Source organism: Bos mutus, chromosome 2 (genome assembly GCF_027580195.1).
Source record: "Bos mutus isolate GX-2022 chromosome 2, NWIPB_WYAK_1.1, whole genome shotgun sequence".
In the NCBI taxonomy this organism is placed as follows: Eukaryota; Metazoa; Chordata; class Mammalia; order Artiodactyla; family Bovidae; genus Bos; species Bos mutus.
Window position 1 is genome coordinate 122,492,094 of NC_091618.1, and position 18,152 is coordinate 122,510,245.

The following is an 18,152-nucleotide window of genomic DNA, read 5'->3' on the forward strand; positions in this document are numbered from 1 at the left end:
CATCACCACTTTCTGAAACTACGTATGAAAAGACTGTTGCAATACTTATAAAGAGTGTATATTTATTGCCTGAAGGCTTCTTCAGCAGTTTTACTGATAATGAAAATGCAGGCGAGAAGTCAGGGGGAAAATGTATTAAGCTCTTGTTTATCTTGTTTATATACAATTAAATAATTAAAAAGAAAAAATTACTTTTGCAAATTTTATTTAAATTATTACTCGTCTACCAACAGTTTTTCTTTTTTCTTTTTTTAAATCGAGTAAAATGTTCCTCTTGGCAGTAACAGCAGAAAGAAAAGGTGTGAACACAGAAAGCAAAGACTAATTTTTAACGTCTGCTGTAGCCCCCCGGCGGAGAAGGCAATGGCAGCCCACTCCAGTACTCTTGCCTGGAAAATCCCATGGACCGAGGAGCCTGGTAGGCTGAAGTCCATGGGGTCGCTAAGAGTCGGACACGACTGAGCGACTTCACTTTCGCTTTTCACTTTCATGCATTGGAGAAGGAAATGACAACCCAGTCCCGTGTTCTTGCCTGGAGAATCCCAGGGACGGGGGAGCCTGGTGGGCTGTCATCTATGGGGTCGCACGGAGTCGGACACTACTGAAGCGATTTAGCAGCAGCAGCAGCTGCAGGGATAGCATTGTTTTCCGCTAAACAGGAAGGAGAAACAGCATCCAATCGGCGTGCCTTTCTCAATGGCCAATCAAACTTCTCCTTACATTGCGGCGCTGGGAAAAACGGAGCCGGGCTTTCTTGTCTCCAGGCGAGTGTCAGCTAGTGTTACCTGCCGGGCCGTGTGCCCATGAGGTTGTTTTTGTTACCTGAACACTAAGGGACTTTAAGTTCGGTCCATCACTGTGCTAGTTGGATTTGCTTGTATTTGTTCCTAGCCACTGCTCAGGTAATGCACTCCCTTAACCAGGAAATTAAGGCATTCTCCCGGAATAATCTCAGGAAGCAGTGCACCAGGGTGACAACGCTGACTGGAAAGAAAATTATAGAAACATGGAAAGATGCCAGAATTCATGTTGTGGAAGAAGTAGAGCCAAGCGGCGGGGGAGGTTGTGGCTATGTGCAGGACCTTAGCTTGGACTTGAAAGTTGGTGTTATTAAGCCATGGTTGCTCCTGGGTGAGTATATTTGATTTGCCGCTAAATCGTTGAGTTCTTTTAACCATATTACTTCTCATTTTTCTTCCTAGTATATAGTAGTCTGTTCTATCAGCCAAAAGTGCCAGAAAATTGAAATGTTTCCTTTTCTGGATTTGGAACTTCCCCTAGCTGCCTGGGACTGTTTCTGCCACACTATGAACCTAAGAGGCATGGATTCTAGTAGCACATAGCACCTGGTATTTGAATTTTAGAAAAGCGTCTTTCCTGTTTTTCTAACTTGTCTGGAGGACAACACATTGATGGTGTACTTTATTGGATTATGAAAGGATATAGCCGTAAAAGATTATCCAAGTAAAACTAATGCTTTTATTAGGCAAGACTACAAGTGATGAGGGTTAAAGTTGTAGAAAAGTTAATGCTTGAAGAGACAAGTGCTTGTTTGCCTGCCCTGGGGTTGCAGCTATATGGAGTGCATGCCTCCTGTGGCCACATCTATTCTTGGTGTCTGTTTTTGGACTGTTAAGAAGGTGGATTGTTATTTTATAGCTAGGAGTCTGATGGTTTATGGTTTCTTGTATTCTGAGAAATAGAGATTCCCTGCACAATGCATAATTTACAAATAGCAAATGAAGCACAGATATGAATGTGCAAACTTGCCACAAATATGATGCAGTGTTCTTAAAAAATAGTCAACAGTGTTTTAAGTAGGTTTGAATAATTTTTCATTTATGAATAGAGAAATTAAGACTTGGAAAAATCAATGATTTTTCAATATTTATATAGCCAAGCCTCTCTTGTGTAAAAAGAACACTGAATTGGGAGTCAGAAATAGCCAGTGAGATGCTGTGTGATGTGCACACTCCTTTTAAAAGCTCTGTGAAACAGAGATCATCAGCTCCATTTTTCAGATTGGAATTGAACTTAACAATTGGTTAAATAACTTGCACAGCTCAAGTCTGGTAACACTCCTGCTCTCCATCATTAACGTATACTGCCTCAGAGAGTCCAGGCTTTCAGCCTCACTCTTCCTACTCTACTTGTAGTAGATGAGCTAGTGCAAGTTATTAATTCTCTCTAGTCCTCCAAGAACGGAGAAGACAATGGCACCCCACTCCAGTACTCTTGCCTGGAAAATCCCATGGACCGAGGAGCCTGGTAGGCTGCAGTCCATGGGGTCCCGAAGAGTCGGACACGACTGAGCGACTTCACTTTTACTTTTCACTTTCACGCATTGGAGAACTCAATGGCAACCCACTCCAGCGTTCTTGCCCCGAGAATCCCAGGGAGGGCGGAGCCTGGTGGGCTGCTTTCTATGGGGTCGCGCAGAGTCAGACACGACCAAAGTGACTTAACAGCAGCAGCAGCAGCAGCAGCAGCAGTCCTCCAAGAAACCATCTGTAAAGCTGAAGTAAGGATATCTGCTTATCTTATAGGGTTGTCCTAAAGTTGTTGCAAAAGTTTTTTGAAACATATCAGTTGCAGTATACATTTGAGTTATTTATTGTAGTATGTATTGTGTGCATTGTTACATGCTGCTGCTGCTGCTAAGTCGCGTCAGTCGTGTCCAACTCTGTGCGACCCCATAGACGGCAGCCCACCAGGCTCCCTCGTTCCTGGGATTCTCCAGGCAAGAACACTGGGCTGGGTTGCCATTTCCTTCTCCAATGCATGAAAGTGAAGTCGCTCAGTCGTGTCTGACCGTCAGCGACCCCATGGACTGTAGCCCACCAGGCTCCTCCATCCATGGGATTTTCCAGGCAAGAGTACTGGAGTGGGGTGCCATTGCCTTCGACCTAGCTTTAAATTTACCAAATAAATATGTCCAGTTATTTTCTGCAGCGAAGTGAAAAATTTAGTGGGTCATTTAGTCTGAAAATTTCACCCAGGATTTGCACACTGTTTCTAGGAAAGGAAATACATCCAGGCACATTTTTTTGGTTATTTGGCTTCTATTGCAGTAATAATGGTTTAAAATAATTATGGTAGAATTTAAAAATATCATTCACTCTTTCAGAGTCTTCATGAACTTTGCTTATTTTTTAAATCTAGACTTATCCAAAGTGGGCTAATCAAGGTAGTATTCTAAGTTCATTGGAACCTTACCAGGATCTTGAATGAGTGGTGGGAGGGACTTCTGAAACTAGTCCTTACATGGTCTCCTCTTTGGATCAGGACATGAGATATTTTCATCAGGTACAACCTCCTTTCTTGGGAGAAGGAGATGGTTACAAGAGAGGGAGATGGTTACAAATAACTTATTACTGAGGGACCTATGGATGGTTACATTTAAAGTTTTTCCAGGTGAATGATACAGGGGTTGTTTCTAGGTTGCTTCAAAAAACTTCCCTATCTCTACAAAGCAGCACAGCTCCCACCTGGCACTACATGAAATTAAATATTGTTTTGGATGATGGATAAAGAAGGTGGAAAGCTGTATAAATATGATCTGTCCTTTTCAGTTTGCTCATAAATTCACCCAAGCTCCTGCATTTCAAAAATCTTACATAGGCCCTTGAAATACCTAACAGGTTGATAAAAGATCATAGTTAGTATTTTTGTCCTTGGTTTTGCAAATTATATTTTTATAACAAATCTCACTAGGACTTTTCTTAAATCCAACTTGATTTGTAAAAGTGGAAAATTCCATTTCTCTTGGATAGTTTTAAAAGGTACACTTACTTCTTACTATGTCCATCTTGTTACAAAGTCCCAAAAGATGACATTTTGAGATCTTTGCTTCAATTCTAGGTGAAAATTTGGGAATCCTTTATAAGGTTATAAGGGTTTCCCTGGTCGCTCAGATGGTTAAGAATCTACCTTCCCTGCGAGAGACCTGGTTCGATCCCTGGTTTGGGAAGATTCCCTGGAGAAGGAAATACAATCCACTCCAGTTTTCTTGCTACAGTGCATGGGGTTGCAAAGAGTTGGACATGACTGAGCAACTAACATATAAGATTATAGAGGATTTCTGATATCTAGAAAACTCAGTATTTTTAGAAGGCAGATAATACATTAAATTTGTAAAGCTATTTTGTAAAATTCTTTCATGAATTTTATTTTACCTTATCATTATAGAAATTTATGCTATTTCTATCCATTTATGAACATTCACTCCTACAAATTTCCCCAAAACATTTCTCTTTAGAATATTACTTATTTCCCTTTTCAGTAATGTAATAATATCTTTTTGGTTTGTTTCAGTAATAATTTTTTTGGTCTATTTCTGTGATGATGAAAATAGAGATTTGTAAATTAAGACATGCTGCATCAGAATTTATGCAATATTTTGTATTTTCATTAAAAACAGAAACAATTCTAGAGATCTTACATAGCCTATTTTTTATGATACATGTGATTGCAGAACACTGAACTTATTAGAAGTCCCAGCTCCAATAGCATGTAATGTGCTTTCTAAATCAGTTACTTCATCTATAATATTTCCATAATAATTTTTGGCCAGGGTCACGAATATTATTGGGTTGTGTCAATGTAAAATATGACTGTACATTATTATTAAACTTATTTCTTTAGTTGTAGTCCTATTCATCAACTTCTTTTTCTGTTATTTAAAATTACCATACAGTTAAAATTGATTTGCTATTCAGTTCTATTAAATTTAACACAATCATAGATTCATGTTGCCACTGTTAAAATCATAAAATTCTTAAAATTGATATTTGTTTTAAAATGTTAATTAAGGTAGTTTATAAAAGGATACATTCTACTTTTTCAAAACAAAGGTTTAAATAACACATTGTTACAATGATTTAGAGTATTTCTTTTAATAATAAGTGTTTTTCCAACAAAAGCTTAATGGAAGACTGCAATACAAAGCAACCATTTAATTTGGAGAAAAGCTAATGTTTATATCTAGAATTTAGAGAGAAGTAACATGAACTGAATACTGCCAAGTATTAGATGAAACACACAGGACAATTACCCAAAGTCCATTTGTACTGACTAAAATTATCCTGCCACACTATTAACACTCTTCTTGTGTTTGAAGAGTCAGTTGCTTTGGTCTCAAGAACACTAAATTTGAATCAATATATTCATTGTCTGGAAATCATTTTCAAAATGTAACAACCAACTCTGGAAAATGACTAACTCGTTCTGTGTGGGGTGTATATGTATTTAATGGAAATAATGAAAATATCCAGCTTCAAGAAATGCAATAATGACAGTTGAGGCTAGAAAAGAAAAGAGTTTCATTCATGCATGTTTCTTTCTTTTCTTGTCTTTTTTCTATTGTAAGAAATAGAGTGGAATTATTATTTAAAAGATGACATGCATATAAAACCACCAAATTTCAGTTAACTTACTTGAATCCATTTTTCCTCCTGGAGATGAATAGGACTTCCTACAGAAAACTGAGAAATTATTTTTAAATTATGAGGTACTTCAAATGTGTAAAAAATTACAGACTATAGCAATTATATATCTACCATTAACAAATGTTAATATTTTGATAGGCTAAGTTTTCAGTAGAATAAAGTTGAATGTAGATTCAGTAAGCAGCCTGTGAGCTTTGTATTACCAAGAGAATATTGGCCAACCAGCATATTGCTGACCTTCCAGCTACCTAAAATCACATGGTGGAAGCTGGCAGATTTCCCAGACAGTTAAAGTGAAAAAAATGTTTTCTATAGAAATGGAACCTAATTCAGGAAAGTAAAATACTTGAAAACTTTAAATAATAAATGCCCTATTTTTTCAGTTGTGTAACTCATTTTATTTTAACTAGTTATTCTCCTGTATAAACTTGCTTATTAACTAGAGTCATTTTTCAAATGTAGGAGATCTGGAAAGCCAACTTTCACAGAGAGCAACTGGAAAAGGGTACAGCCCTAGCTGTGCATGGAGCGTGGGTGGAACTCTGTAGACCAGCAGTGTTTGCTCTAAGCTACTGAGTGTTCCCGGATGAGCTGGCACTAAAGCATTTTGTGGATGTCTTTTTAATATTCTTTTCTTCAGTTACAAAAGAAATAGATACTGTAAAAAGTACACGTGAGCATGAAGAAAAAAGTCACCTATAATCTTACTGTAACATTTTGTTCTATATACTTCTTGTCCATTTTTAAGCATATACATCGTTTTTATTTTTACAGAAATGATTGATGTTTTGTAACCTGCTTTTATCACCTAATATATTGAAAATATATTTCCATGCAATAAATATTCTTCTACATTTCTCATTTCAAAGGGCCATATATATTTTCATGGGATATTCATCAAAAATATTCATCCTGTAAATACTTTTGGACTCTGAAATCCCACTTCTAGGAATTTTTCCTAAAAGTTCTGGATATTGCAAAGATTAGCTATTAGGATGTTCTTCACAATATTGTTGGTAATACAAAATAAACCCCACAAAAACAAAACAAACAAAAATCCACCCAAACCCAATGCCCAATTTTTCTAGGAACAATTCCTAGAAGTGGGATTTCAGAGTCCAAAAGTATTTACAGGATGAATATTTTTTGATGAATATTCCTGAATTATCTTTCAAAGAGTTGGACTCAGGTCCTCCCAAGGTGTATTTCTTAAAATAATAACCAACACAATTGTTACAAAATTCAGATTAAAAGTCAGGATAATTGGTTTTATGTTCAAGGTGATGTGATTTATTTCTTATAGGGTCACAAGATGCTGCTCATGATCTGGATACTTTGAAAAGACTCAAGGTAAGAAGAAATGCATCAGGAGTGTTCCAAGTTATTTACTGCAGCACTGTTTATAATAGCAAATTATTGAAAGCAACCCACATTTCCATTAGTAGGGAATTGGTTAAATGAACAATGACAGAATGCTATATAGCTTTTAAAAAACACACACAACAGTCTTTAAATACTGATATGAAAGGATCTGAAGGACATTTTTAAACGGGGCCAAAAATCCCCACAGTGTTGCCCTTGTGTAAGAAAGAGAGTAAATAAAATATTTGATATAAATATCTGTCTTATAAGATATAAATATCTTTTAAAAATACCCTAAAAGAATGTATAAGAAATGGATAAAGGTAGTTACCATATAGGTGGGCGATAATGGAGTGGAGGACAGGTTGAAGAGCAAGACCTCTTAATTTTTTAAATAAGGTTTTGATTTTTGAATGACTTCAAAAAATAAAATTTTGATATTGCCTATATGTGAGGTTTAAGTGAGTTAACCTGTGTGCTTAGCACATACTAAGTACGCAGTGAAGGGGCTGTACTTATTATCCCTATTTTAAAGGGCATCCCAAGGTCAACCATTTAAAGGACCTCTGAAACTTCATTTTGGAAGTATGCTTGATTACTGGAAAGGTTTTAGGTTAGGTCCCCACCACCACATCTTGGGCTTCCCTGGTGGCTCAGATGGCAAAGAATCTGCTGCAGTGCAGGAGACCTGGGTTTGATCCCTGGGTTGGAAGATCCTGTGGTGGAGGGCATGGCAACCCACTCTAGTATTCTTGCCTGTAGAATTCTATGGACAGTGGAGTCTGGCAGGCTACAGTCCATGGGGTTGCAAAGACTGGGACATGACTGGTGGACTTCCAGCACCACCACCATGACCTGTGACTTGGTACAGTTCTTTTCAAGCAGGATCATTGAATCAATACACATATGAATTGCATTTCCAAGCAGCTAAACTACCTAGACATTGGATAGTTTAATAGCCCACAATATTTGTAAAGCAGTTTTACCTTTCAGCATGTTTCCCCAAGATTCTCATTTTGTCATCTTCATAATCCTGTGATAGATAGGAAAGCTGTATAGATACAGATATATTCTGTAAGTGGTCAGGCCTCATTTTTGATCTTTGGGGGATGTAGAATATAGTTCTAAAGACAGGGCAAACACATCAGTATCATACAACGTTGGAAAATCTATTATGTAATTAAAGGCAGAGTCATACAGCCCTGGCCAGAGATACTCTTGGAGTGGGAGGGTAACTTGACATAGCCTGAGAGGCCTTCACCAGGGAAAGCAGAAGGATGTTTCAGACAGTATCTTCTAAAAATGTTCTTCCCTTCTGTCTAGAATTCTCCCATCTCTCCTCTTGAGCAGATTAGAGGTTTTTTTCTGTTGTTTTCCTCCACGAGGCAGTTAGGTTTGTAAATAGCTTATGGCCCTCTCTTCATGAGGTCTAGTTCCCTGAATATCTTAATCAATACTCTGGGCTGTGGACCACAGAAACCTGAGCAAGGAAGGAGAATGCATTTGATGATCTTAGGGTGGGGGGACGAGGGTGGGGGGACGAGGGCGGGGAGAGCTCTTTGGAACCTGGGAGGAGAGTGGCTGTGCCAGAGAATAGAAGGCCACCCGCTGGCACACGGCCCCTCTCTGCACATCTGCTCTTCTCATTTGGAAGCAGGGATCTGTCAGCTTCTCAGAACACTTAACACAAAATGGCTGTCTTAAAGCTCTTGAGTTTATGGATTATTCTGTCTCGTACACCTTTTTCTAAATTTCTTAAATCAGTCTGGCTTAAGTCAGGTGTCCACCAGAATCCAATTCGCTGTGTTGGGGGAAGGAGCAAGGCACTGTCAGAGCCACACCTGTGAGGATAATGGGGGCAGGAAAGGCAGAATCTGATCCATTTAGCCTTTGGATTCTATTAACAAACTTCCCACATGGCTTCTTCCATTTGCTTGGTGGACTCCAGGAAAGGAGCTTGAATGCGTAGATGGAGGAGGAGGTTGCTCACATGTGCCATTTGAAAGCAAATCTTTCACGACCATCCCACCTTTCAACCAGACTAATTCATCAGAATTTCTGGGTTTGAGACCCTGTGGCATTGGTGCTTTTTAAAACCTCACTGAGTGAGCAATCACCTTGAAACCAAACCCAGCGCCCTGTGGTGTGACTTGCCGTCCAAGTCCAGAAGCAGCAAGAGAATCCAGAACTCAGGGTGTGCCTATTGAACTTTTAAAAAGCTCACTGGATAGTTCTAGTGTGTAGCCACACTTGAGAACGACTGTCCTTACAAAGAATACAAAAAAAAAGTAGGGAAATAATTATTGAGAGGGAAGTTATTGCTACTAATGCAAGTCCCTTACTTTAATTTTTTTATGGACATTAATTGATTTATTCAATGGATATTTTAAGTAGTTTCTGTGTGAAGTTTCCTGTTCACTCACAATGCTTACTTATAAAAGTGAGTAGGCTAAATATGGTCCCTACCCTGGTGGAGTTTCCAGTACAATGTGGGAGACGAACTCTCGGTGATAAGGGCTATTGTAAGGCGCATAGAGGGTACTGTAGGAGTATACGGGCTTCCCTGGAGGCTCAGTGTTAAAGAACCTGCCTGCCAAGCAGATGTGGGTTTGATCCCTGGGTTGGGAAGATCCCCTAGAGAAGGAAATGGCAACCCACTCCAGTCTTCTTGTCTGGGACATCCCATGAACAGAGGAGCCTGGTGGGCTACAGTCCATAGAGGTCACAAAAGAGTCAGACATGACATGGCGACTGAACAACGGTAACAGCAAATATGAGTGTGTAGAAATAGCACTTCTGGTAAGGGAGGAGGCAGGCAGAGAAGGCTCCCTGAAGGACGTGTTATTCAAGTGTTCATGTGTTCAGTCGTGTCTGACTTTTGTGTGAGTCCTTGGACTGTCGCCCAGCAGACTCCTCTGTCCATGGAATTTTCCAGGCAGGAATACTGGAGTGGGTTGCCATTTCCTCCTCCAGGGGATCTTCTTGACCCAGGGATCGAACCTACGTCTCTGGCATTTCCTTCATTGCAGGCAGATTCTTTACCACTGAGCCACCTGGGAAGCCCAAGTGAGTCATGCTTAAATTATGTGTTGTTACAGATCTCAACATCTCAATTTAATTAACCTAATTAATTAACCTAAGTAACCTAATTAGGTTTAATTTTATTTAAACATAATTTTTGAGGTTTAATTAACCTAATTCATGTGAAATTTTTTAAATTATCTTTTTTTTCTCTTTTAAGGTGACTCATATTCTCAATGTTGCATATGGAGTTGAAAATGCTTTCCTCAATGACTTTATATATAAGAATATTTCTATATTGGATCTGCCTGAGACCAATATCCTGTCTTATTTTCCAGAATGTTTTGAATTTATTGAAGAAGCAAAAATGAAGGTAAGTTTGGTACTGATTCACAGTTCCTCAAGAACAGAAATTTTAAAATATTGGTCCATTATCCACTTCTTTCTGTAATGAATATGTAAGAACTATTATGAAATTTCCCTTTCAACAATATTTCATTAATTCCTTTAATTATTCAGTCCTCCAGTTGCTCTTCTTCCAATGATGTACTTATTTTTATTTTCTTGCATTTATTTACTATTACTGTTTTGACTGCATTGGGTCATGACTGTGGCATAGGGTTCTTTCTTGCAGCCTGTGGGCTTCCCTCTAGCTGTGGCACTTGGGCTCCAGAGTGCTTGGCTCTGTAGTTGTGTGCAGACTCCAGAGCGCATATGCTCTGTGTTTTGTGGCACTCAGACTCTCTGGTTGAGGAGCACAGGCTCAGTAGTTGTGGCACCTGGGCTTCATGGCCCCACAGCACGTGGGATCTTTGTTGTAGCCGGGGATCGAACCCACATCCCCTTCACTGGAAGGCAGATTCTTAACTACTGGACCACCAGGGAAGCCCCTATTTTTTAACTTTGATTTCTCATCTTCCTATGCTTTCCTAAGAAATGTTAGGATTTAAAATTTTCTGCTCAACTGGGTTGGCCAAAAAGTTTGTTTGGGTTTTTCCGTAACATCTTACAGAAAAATCCGAATGACCTTTTTGGCCAGCCCGATGCTAAGGTTCCTTTTGATCGTCTCTCACCATCTGCCCTCTGACCACTTTGCAAGGTAATCAGGTGAACTATGGAACAGAGGCTGCTCTGGTCCTTAGTGTGTTTATGAAGATGAATATCACCAAGATTGTTTGAAAATGCTGATCAATAGCTGTCCATTGGTTCTCTGACTTGAGAAGACCCACAGAAAATACAATACTTTAATCTTGGTACTAGATCCAAGGGAACACTCTGACAGGCAGGGCTTCTAGGTTGGCTTTACCAATTATTATGCCTTGACATTATATCATTTTTAGTCAATATATAATTCTTATAAAATTTATGTGAGATAAATAGATGGGAATGTAGAAGCTCTTATAGAGAAAAGTTAACTGTCATGGAGCACTTGGCAATAAACAATAGTTAACATTATAGCTTAATTAAATTCTAATGATTTTCCTTCTACCTTATCTCCTTGCCTTTCTCTGTTTCTTCCTTTCATTTAGTAATATTTATTGAGTGCCTTATGTGCCCAACACTGTTCTAGATACCTTCCTCTAGATTGCTGGAAAAATATTAAACTATTCAACATTATTTAATAGTAGATATTTGGATAAAAAAAAAAGGAAGAGGTTTTCTAATTCAAAGCCTGATATTGGCCACTCTTTTAGCTTGTGAAAAATTATATAGATCCTAGATTGTCACATGCCAGTGTACCAGCTAATAGTGTTAGGAATAAAAGTGATAATGTTTCTGTGTTAGCTGCTTTTCTAAGGAGATGTATAATATGCCTTAGATGGTAATGGAAAAATGTAAACATTATTCATACTTATATTCATATTAAACATATTAGACATGTCATATTAGACATTAAACATATACATGTTTCAAGTAAAAAGTGAAAGGGTTAATAGTTAATTAAAGTGGTCCTTAGTTTGGGTTTCTCACAAAACAGAACCTGAGGCAAGGATTTAGAGCTGATGCTTCATTTGAGAGGTGCAGTCCCTAGGCAGTGAGAGTGAGAAGAAAGGGAAGTGATTCAGAAAAGGATGAGAAGCAATATAAGATGATGTTTTTACCCTGCTGAGCACGGCTTCACAATGAGCTGATAGCAAAATAGCTGGTTCCTTGGCAAGGTGGTACCCAAGACGTCCCCAGGCAGGGAATCCAAAGACACTGCACCTCAATACAGATTTTGGGAAAGAGAGAATTAAGAGAGAGAATTTACCTGCCTGGCTCTCTGTCAGCTCCTGTTTCCCATTGGTCAGAGTTTACGCATGGAGAGGTAAATACCCCCACAATTCCAGGTTACAGCACCCCGCTTTTTCAGCAGCCACCTTGAAGCCCTGTGGTGTGACTTGCCATCCAAGTTCAGAAGCAGCAAGCGAATCCAGAACTCAGGGTGTACCGGTCTATGCAGAGACTGACATGGGGGAAGAGCCAGGTATTCTTAGGCAAGCAGAACTCAGTAGGCCTACGGGAAATAGTCAGCCACAGAGGTGGCAGCTGAGGTGGAACAGCTGAGGGTCCATGAGATGATGGCATCAAGGGAATCTGAGGAGATGCCTGAAGTGTTTCTGCTGTAAGATATATCTGAATTCTGTAATATGTTCTGATTTCTCAAGCCTTATGTGTTTTACTGGAACCTTAGCCTCAGCCGTAAATTTTCTTACCCTGGAAGCTCTTTATTGTTTAGATAATGCACGTTTAACTTTAGCAAAAGAATTCTTGAATTTTCTTCATTCTATTTTTTTTTTCCTAGAAGAAATCTCTTCATGATTTTGCCTGTTGTATATTCAGGCATTATTAAATGCGATTACTCTGTGAATTGCCTATTTCAGAACTCCCTTTCTAGGCCCTCGTTTGTTGTTTTCATCTTTTCACAAAAGCTGCCAAATAGGATGTCTTCCATTTCCCCATGTCTGTCCTCATTTTTCCCTGCAGTTATAAAACCCTGTTTGTTTGGTTTCTCTGTCCTTCCTGTATCTCCACCTAATGTGTTTTCTGCCAGGCTTATGCCCAAAGGGACAGAAATACACATGACATGGTAGTAGTAAGATAACCTCCATAGGTTCAAGAGTTCTTTTACTTGAGTATTTACTTGATCCCCTTTTTTATGTGCAGAAGATTTTGTTTGTTAGTACGAGCTGTGTATTTGATATTCCACATTTACTTCATTATTTATAAGATGTGATTTTTAAAACATGTAAGTAGTTTATAACATTGGAAAAATATAGATAAGTAAAAATTAAGATCACCCATTTTCACCAATACGTATAACGACTTGTAGTATTTTAATGTATTTTTCTATATATCAAAAGACTCATTTCTTAAAAAAGATCTGAACTTGATCTGTCAAAATATATGAGTTCCTTATTCTGAGAAGATAGAAGCGATGTATATTGCTGCCTTTAAGGAGCTGGCAATCTAATTGAAAAGCTATTAATAACAACATGAGAACAAAGCAAGCTACATAAAATGGAAATACTATAATTCTTATCTGCCCATTGCAAAATAGTGATATGATTTTTTAAGAAAATGTTTTCTCAAAATGCATAACAAACTTTTTTTGCTTAGCAGACATTTATGGAATACCTACTATGTGCCAAAAATTGCACTAAGTACTAGGCATAAAAAGATGTCTTGGATATTCTTCCTGCCCTCCTCTCATGCAGAGAGACAGGCTTCTTAGAAGCCATGGTTAGCTGGACCAACGAGAGGAAAAACCCTTTTAAGCACAGGACAACAGCAAATGCAAAAGAAAAATTGCTTTATAAATTATTTAATTGTCATTACTTTGAATTCTGGAAAGGGGATATGAAACTAGTAGTTTCTTTGGAAATACTTTCAAGGGCAGTATGATACTCAAGGAATAAGAGGTAAATAAATAAATTCAAAGGCTGTAGAAACTAACAGAAAAGTATCTGTTACATAAAGAATGTAAGAGAGAAGAAAATACTAACATTATTAAATAATAGCTAAAACTGATTACACTGTAAGACTAAAGCTAGTTTCATTTTCAAAAGCATATGTATAGATCATAAAATAGTGATAACTGATACAACGTCAGGAAACACTAAAAATTATTCTGGAGGGTATCTCTTATTAATGTTATGAGCCCAAGTTTCTTTGGAAAATCTAATTTGTTTTGCGTTAAAAGAAGTTCATTAATAGTGGGACTTCCCTGGTGATCCAGTGGCTAAGACTCCGAGCTCCCACTGCAGGGGTCCCTGGTTTGATCCCTGGTCAGGGAACTGGAGCCCACATGCCACAAGAAATGATTAAAGATACTGCCAGCTGCAAATAAGACATGATGCAACCAAATAAATAAATAAATACTATTTTTAAAAAAGAAGTTCATTAGCAGTGTCCATTGGTTACTGTAATATGATTTTAAAATGTCTTAAGTCTTATTAAAAAGAGCCATTGTACAAAGTGAGAAAAGTTCTATATATGCATAGTGAATATTTTTGTTTTGCTTTTCTTGTGCAGAAACAATATCTGGAAATGACTCTGAAATATATAAATATAAACAATTAAAATTGTATTTTTGATAAAAGAATTTTTAAAATATTAACTAATCTTATGAATCATTTTTCTTTCTTTCTTGAAGTGAGATACATTTGCTACACTTGTTATAATAGACTTGGAAAGGAATTTTGCAACGGATTTATGCATCTAAGAACTACCTTGTAAAATAATCTAATAAGCCATGAACATAGCATTGTTGATGTATGCTTTGGGCAGAGAGTTTTCTTTCTTTTTTTTTTTTTTTTGAGAGTTTTCAGTTGTCAGATTTCTTCTCCCCTTCCCTGTTCCCATGTTGTCTGTGTTGTACAAAAAGAAAAATCAAGAAATGAAGTAACTAAAATGCCTGGTTCTGCAGGGTGTGCTCACCATTCACTACGTTTCATTAAGATCATTAACTTTTAAAAGGCCTGAGATAAGCCAACGCTCTATCAGTGCTGATCCATCAGATATATCACATTCATTATTAATGCAATATTACCCCCATCAGCATTGGTCTTGCACTGTGTCCCTTTTCACTTGTAAAGTATCATTTGCAAGTTACCTGAAACGTTTTGCATTTATTGACCTCATGCTGGTGTCTAAATTACCTTTTCCACTTCATGTTGTCATGAGCTATTTGAGTCAACATTTTACTGCCTCATAAGTTTAACTATATAAAATAACAGAATAAAATAGATCCAAAGGAAGAACATTTTTTCCTTACTGATCATTTTATAGATAGATTTCTAAGCCAGTGATACTAATTTCTTTATTGGAACAGTATATGTACCTAATATGTACATGAGCTTTCTGTGTAGTTTATGATTGTGGTTTTATTTATATTTCCACATATATTTTCTCTGATTTTTCTCTTATTTATAGGCCTGTGGCTACTAAATTACTAGACTTTTATGGGTACTTTACTAGATTACTTCAGGGTAATAAAAGATAATTTCAGAATTCCAAATATATCATCAAAGCATTTCAAACCTGGGAGGTGGGAAAAGAAGGTGTTGATTAATTGATTGATTTTTTCCCCATTCATTCCCTACAGTGCATTGGTTTCTGATGATTGAATAAATTGAGTCAAATAAATTGATAAAGTGAATATTTTTATTTTATAGTTTTTAAATAGTATAAGATTTCAGTACAACTTTTCTTAAATAAATAATGAAGATTTTTGTTTGGTTTTATTATAGGATGGAGTGGTTCTTGTTCATTGTAATGCAGGAGTTTCCAGGGCTGCTGCAATTATAATAGGCTTCCTAATGAATTCTGAAGAAATCTCATTTACCAGTGCTTTTTCTTTGGTGAAAAATGCAAGGCCTTCCATATGTCCCAATGCTGGCTTTCTGGAGCAGCTTCGTACATATCAAGGGGGCAAAGAAAGCAATAAATGTGACAAACTACAGGAATTAGAAGAAGCAACAGTTCCTGAGTTACATTCTAGCCAATGATGGACAACTGTACTTTCTGAGTTGGTCTCTAGAGCCACCTTCCCTCCTTTTTTGGAGAGTAAACTAGTAGAAAGCTCCTTTCCTCATGCTTTTTTTTCAAGTGGAAATAGAGGTCAATTGATCGTCCTAAACTAGGGTATAAATAAATTTTTCAATTATATCATGTTTTCTTTAGTATTATAATGTGGGATTGAATGTTTTGATTTGCTAAGGGAAAATAACAATGTATTACCAATAATTGATTTCTGTAGAAAGAAAAGGTTTACATTTAACATCTATATTAAAGCTTGAAAGATTAAATTAGTTGATTAAAACTTCTGGTACTTTTCTATGCCAGCAACTATTTCCATGAAAGAAAAAACGTGAAGTGCTATTTGATTTACTACTTCAGAAGAAGGCAAATTTCTTTGTGAAGAATTTAAGATGAAAAAACAATACCTTAAACCTCCCCAAAAAGGTAACCAAAATCTGAAGATTTATACAATACCTATGTAGTAGTTACATTATTCACAAAATTTTTATGTCCTTTTATGAACATGCACCCACTTTTCATTTTGATTTTTAAATTATATTCCATGTTTATTTTTAAACATTTTTGTGTAGCTGTGCTCTCTTACATTATTGTGAGCGTATTGTTCTTTAATTAGGTGCTAGTCTCTTACACTGTGTACGTTTTATTCTGGGTTCCTAGCATTCTGTTTTGGGATTCCATGTCATAATTTTATGAACTCCTTGAATCTGTAGGAAAGTGTTTCAAACTGAAGAATCATTTTTAAAATGTGGTCTGTTTTCTAGTTTGGTATTCTTCTTAGGGAACATATTTTTAAGGAAGGAACACTTACGGTTTTGTAAGAAATTTTGAATACATTTTTAGAAAGCCCAAAATCATTTACAATTTTATTTCTGGCCAGAGGCTTTGAATGGTTTCTTTTTTTTTTATTAAGTCTCCATGTTGGCAAGGCTAAGCTCTGTTCATTATGAATTTGCTTAAAGATATGCTTTGAATTATTCAGAATAAAATCCACTTAAAATTAATTACAATAATTAAGATGGAGTTTAAAAGCTTTCAAGTAGATTTGCATGACTTAGAAAATGTCATTGCCCTGTAGATTTTAGTAAGAAAATCCTGAGCTTTCCTTAGATACACATTAGAGAGCAAGCATTTTCCTATACATAAGTTGGAAAGTGCACATTGAACACATCTGTGCATTTGAAAAAGCAGGCTTTCTTATGCTGGCAGGAGCAAAAAGTAGAAGCGATAAATGCAAATTATGTTTTAAGATTGCTTATAGCCTGACAAGATGTCATCGTGTGCAAAGCTATGAACTTTCCATCTGTTAAGAAGCAGCCTAAGTATAATCAACCTACAGTAAGCTGTCTGAAGCCTGAAGACAGAATCCTCTTAAATATGAGACTGGTGTATAATATTGTCTTTATAGTTAATATTGCTGAGGATTTGCTGGGTAAACCTTGTCTGGTCGCATGTAAGTATTTATTTAAATACATTTTCCTTTGTTATTGTTATTTCGTTTTCAGCCATTAAATGTTGTAAACATGAAGCCTTAAATAGAACTTATTTCTATGGATAGTCTATTTTTGTCTGTAGTTATATGTTGTTGCCTGTAGTGACCTGGTTACAGTGCAAACATGTATATTCTGGCACATCTACAGAAGGGCACTGAGCATCAGTTTTGTTTTCTTTTAAATGGTAGTAGTTTGCTGTATCTAAAATAAATCGGTGAAGGGAATCCAGTCTTTTAAATAAGGGGTATTATGTGAGGCAATGATAGGTTGTACATGTAACATGTTTATTTGGCTCCCCATGAGTATGTCACTGTCATACCTAGTTATTTACAAAAAGGAGCTTTATTACTATGATTCTCTATTCCACGTACTATAGAAAAGTGAAAGTGTTAGTTGCTCAGTCGTGTCCAACTTTTTGCGACCACGTGGACTGTAGCCCACTAGGCTCCTCTGCCCATGGAATTCTCCAGGCAAGAATACTGGAGTGGGTAGCCATTTCCTTTCCGGGGGATGTTCCCAACACAGGGATTAGACTTGGGTCTCCTGCACTGCAGGCAGATTCTTTACTATCTGAGCCACAAGGGAATCCCTCACATATTATGAACAGATTTCAAATATACATCTGTTTTGAGGGAGTGACAAAACTATTTCAAGGACTTTGTGCCTCTATTTTAAAACAGATTTTCCTATTTTAGAAAGTCTCCTTCAAAGGTAAATTCTCCAAAGACTCTGGAATGTAGCAAGTATAAATCATAGTATTTTCCTTTTACCTTACACAATAAACTGGGTGAGTTAACACCTTTACAAG

At 37.1% G+C, this 18,152-nt stretch overlaps 1 protein-coding gene across 2 annotated transcripts; it reads left to right on the plus strand.

The window, feature by feature from the left end:
- Positions 1 to 621: 621 nt before the first annotated feature.
- On the plus strand, positions 622 to 17,594 carry DUSP19 (dual specificity phosphatase 19). 2 transcript variants are annotated; one of them, XM_070359289.1, is made up of 4 exons: positions 622 to 1,131; positions 6,751 to 6,797; positions 10,169 to 10,203; positions 15,563 to 15,699. In XM_070359289.1, exons 1-3 carry the CDS (start codon positions 906 to 908, stop codon positions 10,199 to 10,201), a joined length of 306 nt encoding a protein of 101 aa, XP_070215390.1. In that variant the 5' UTR covers positions 622 to 905; the 3' UTR covers positions 10,202 to 10,203; positions 15,563 to 15,699. The 2 variants fall into 2 exon arrangements, with proteins under 2 accessions (XP_070215390.1, XP_005895481.1); XM_005895419.3 differs by having other exon boundaries at positions 633 to 1,131; positions 10,051 to 10,203; positions 15,563 to 17,594.
- The last annotated feature ends 558 nt before the right edge of the window (positions 17,595 to 18,152 follow it).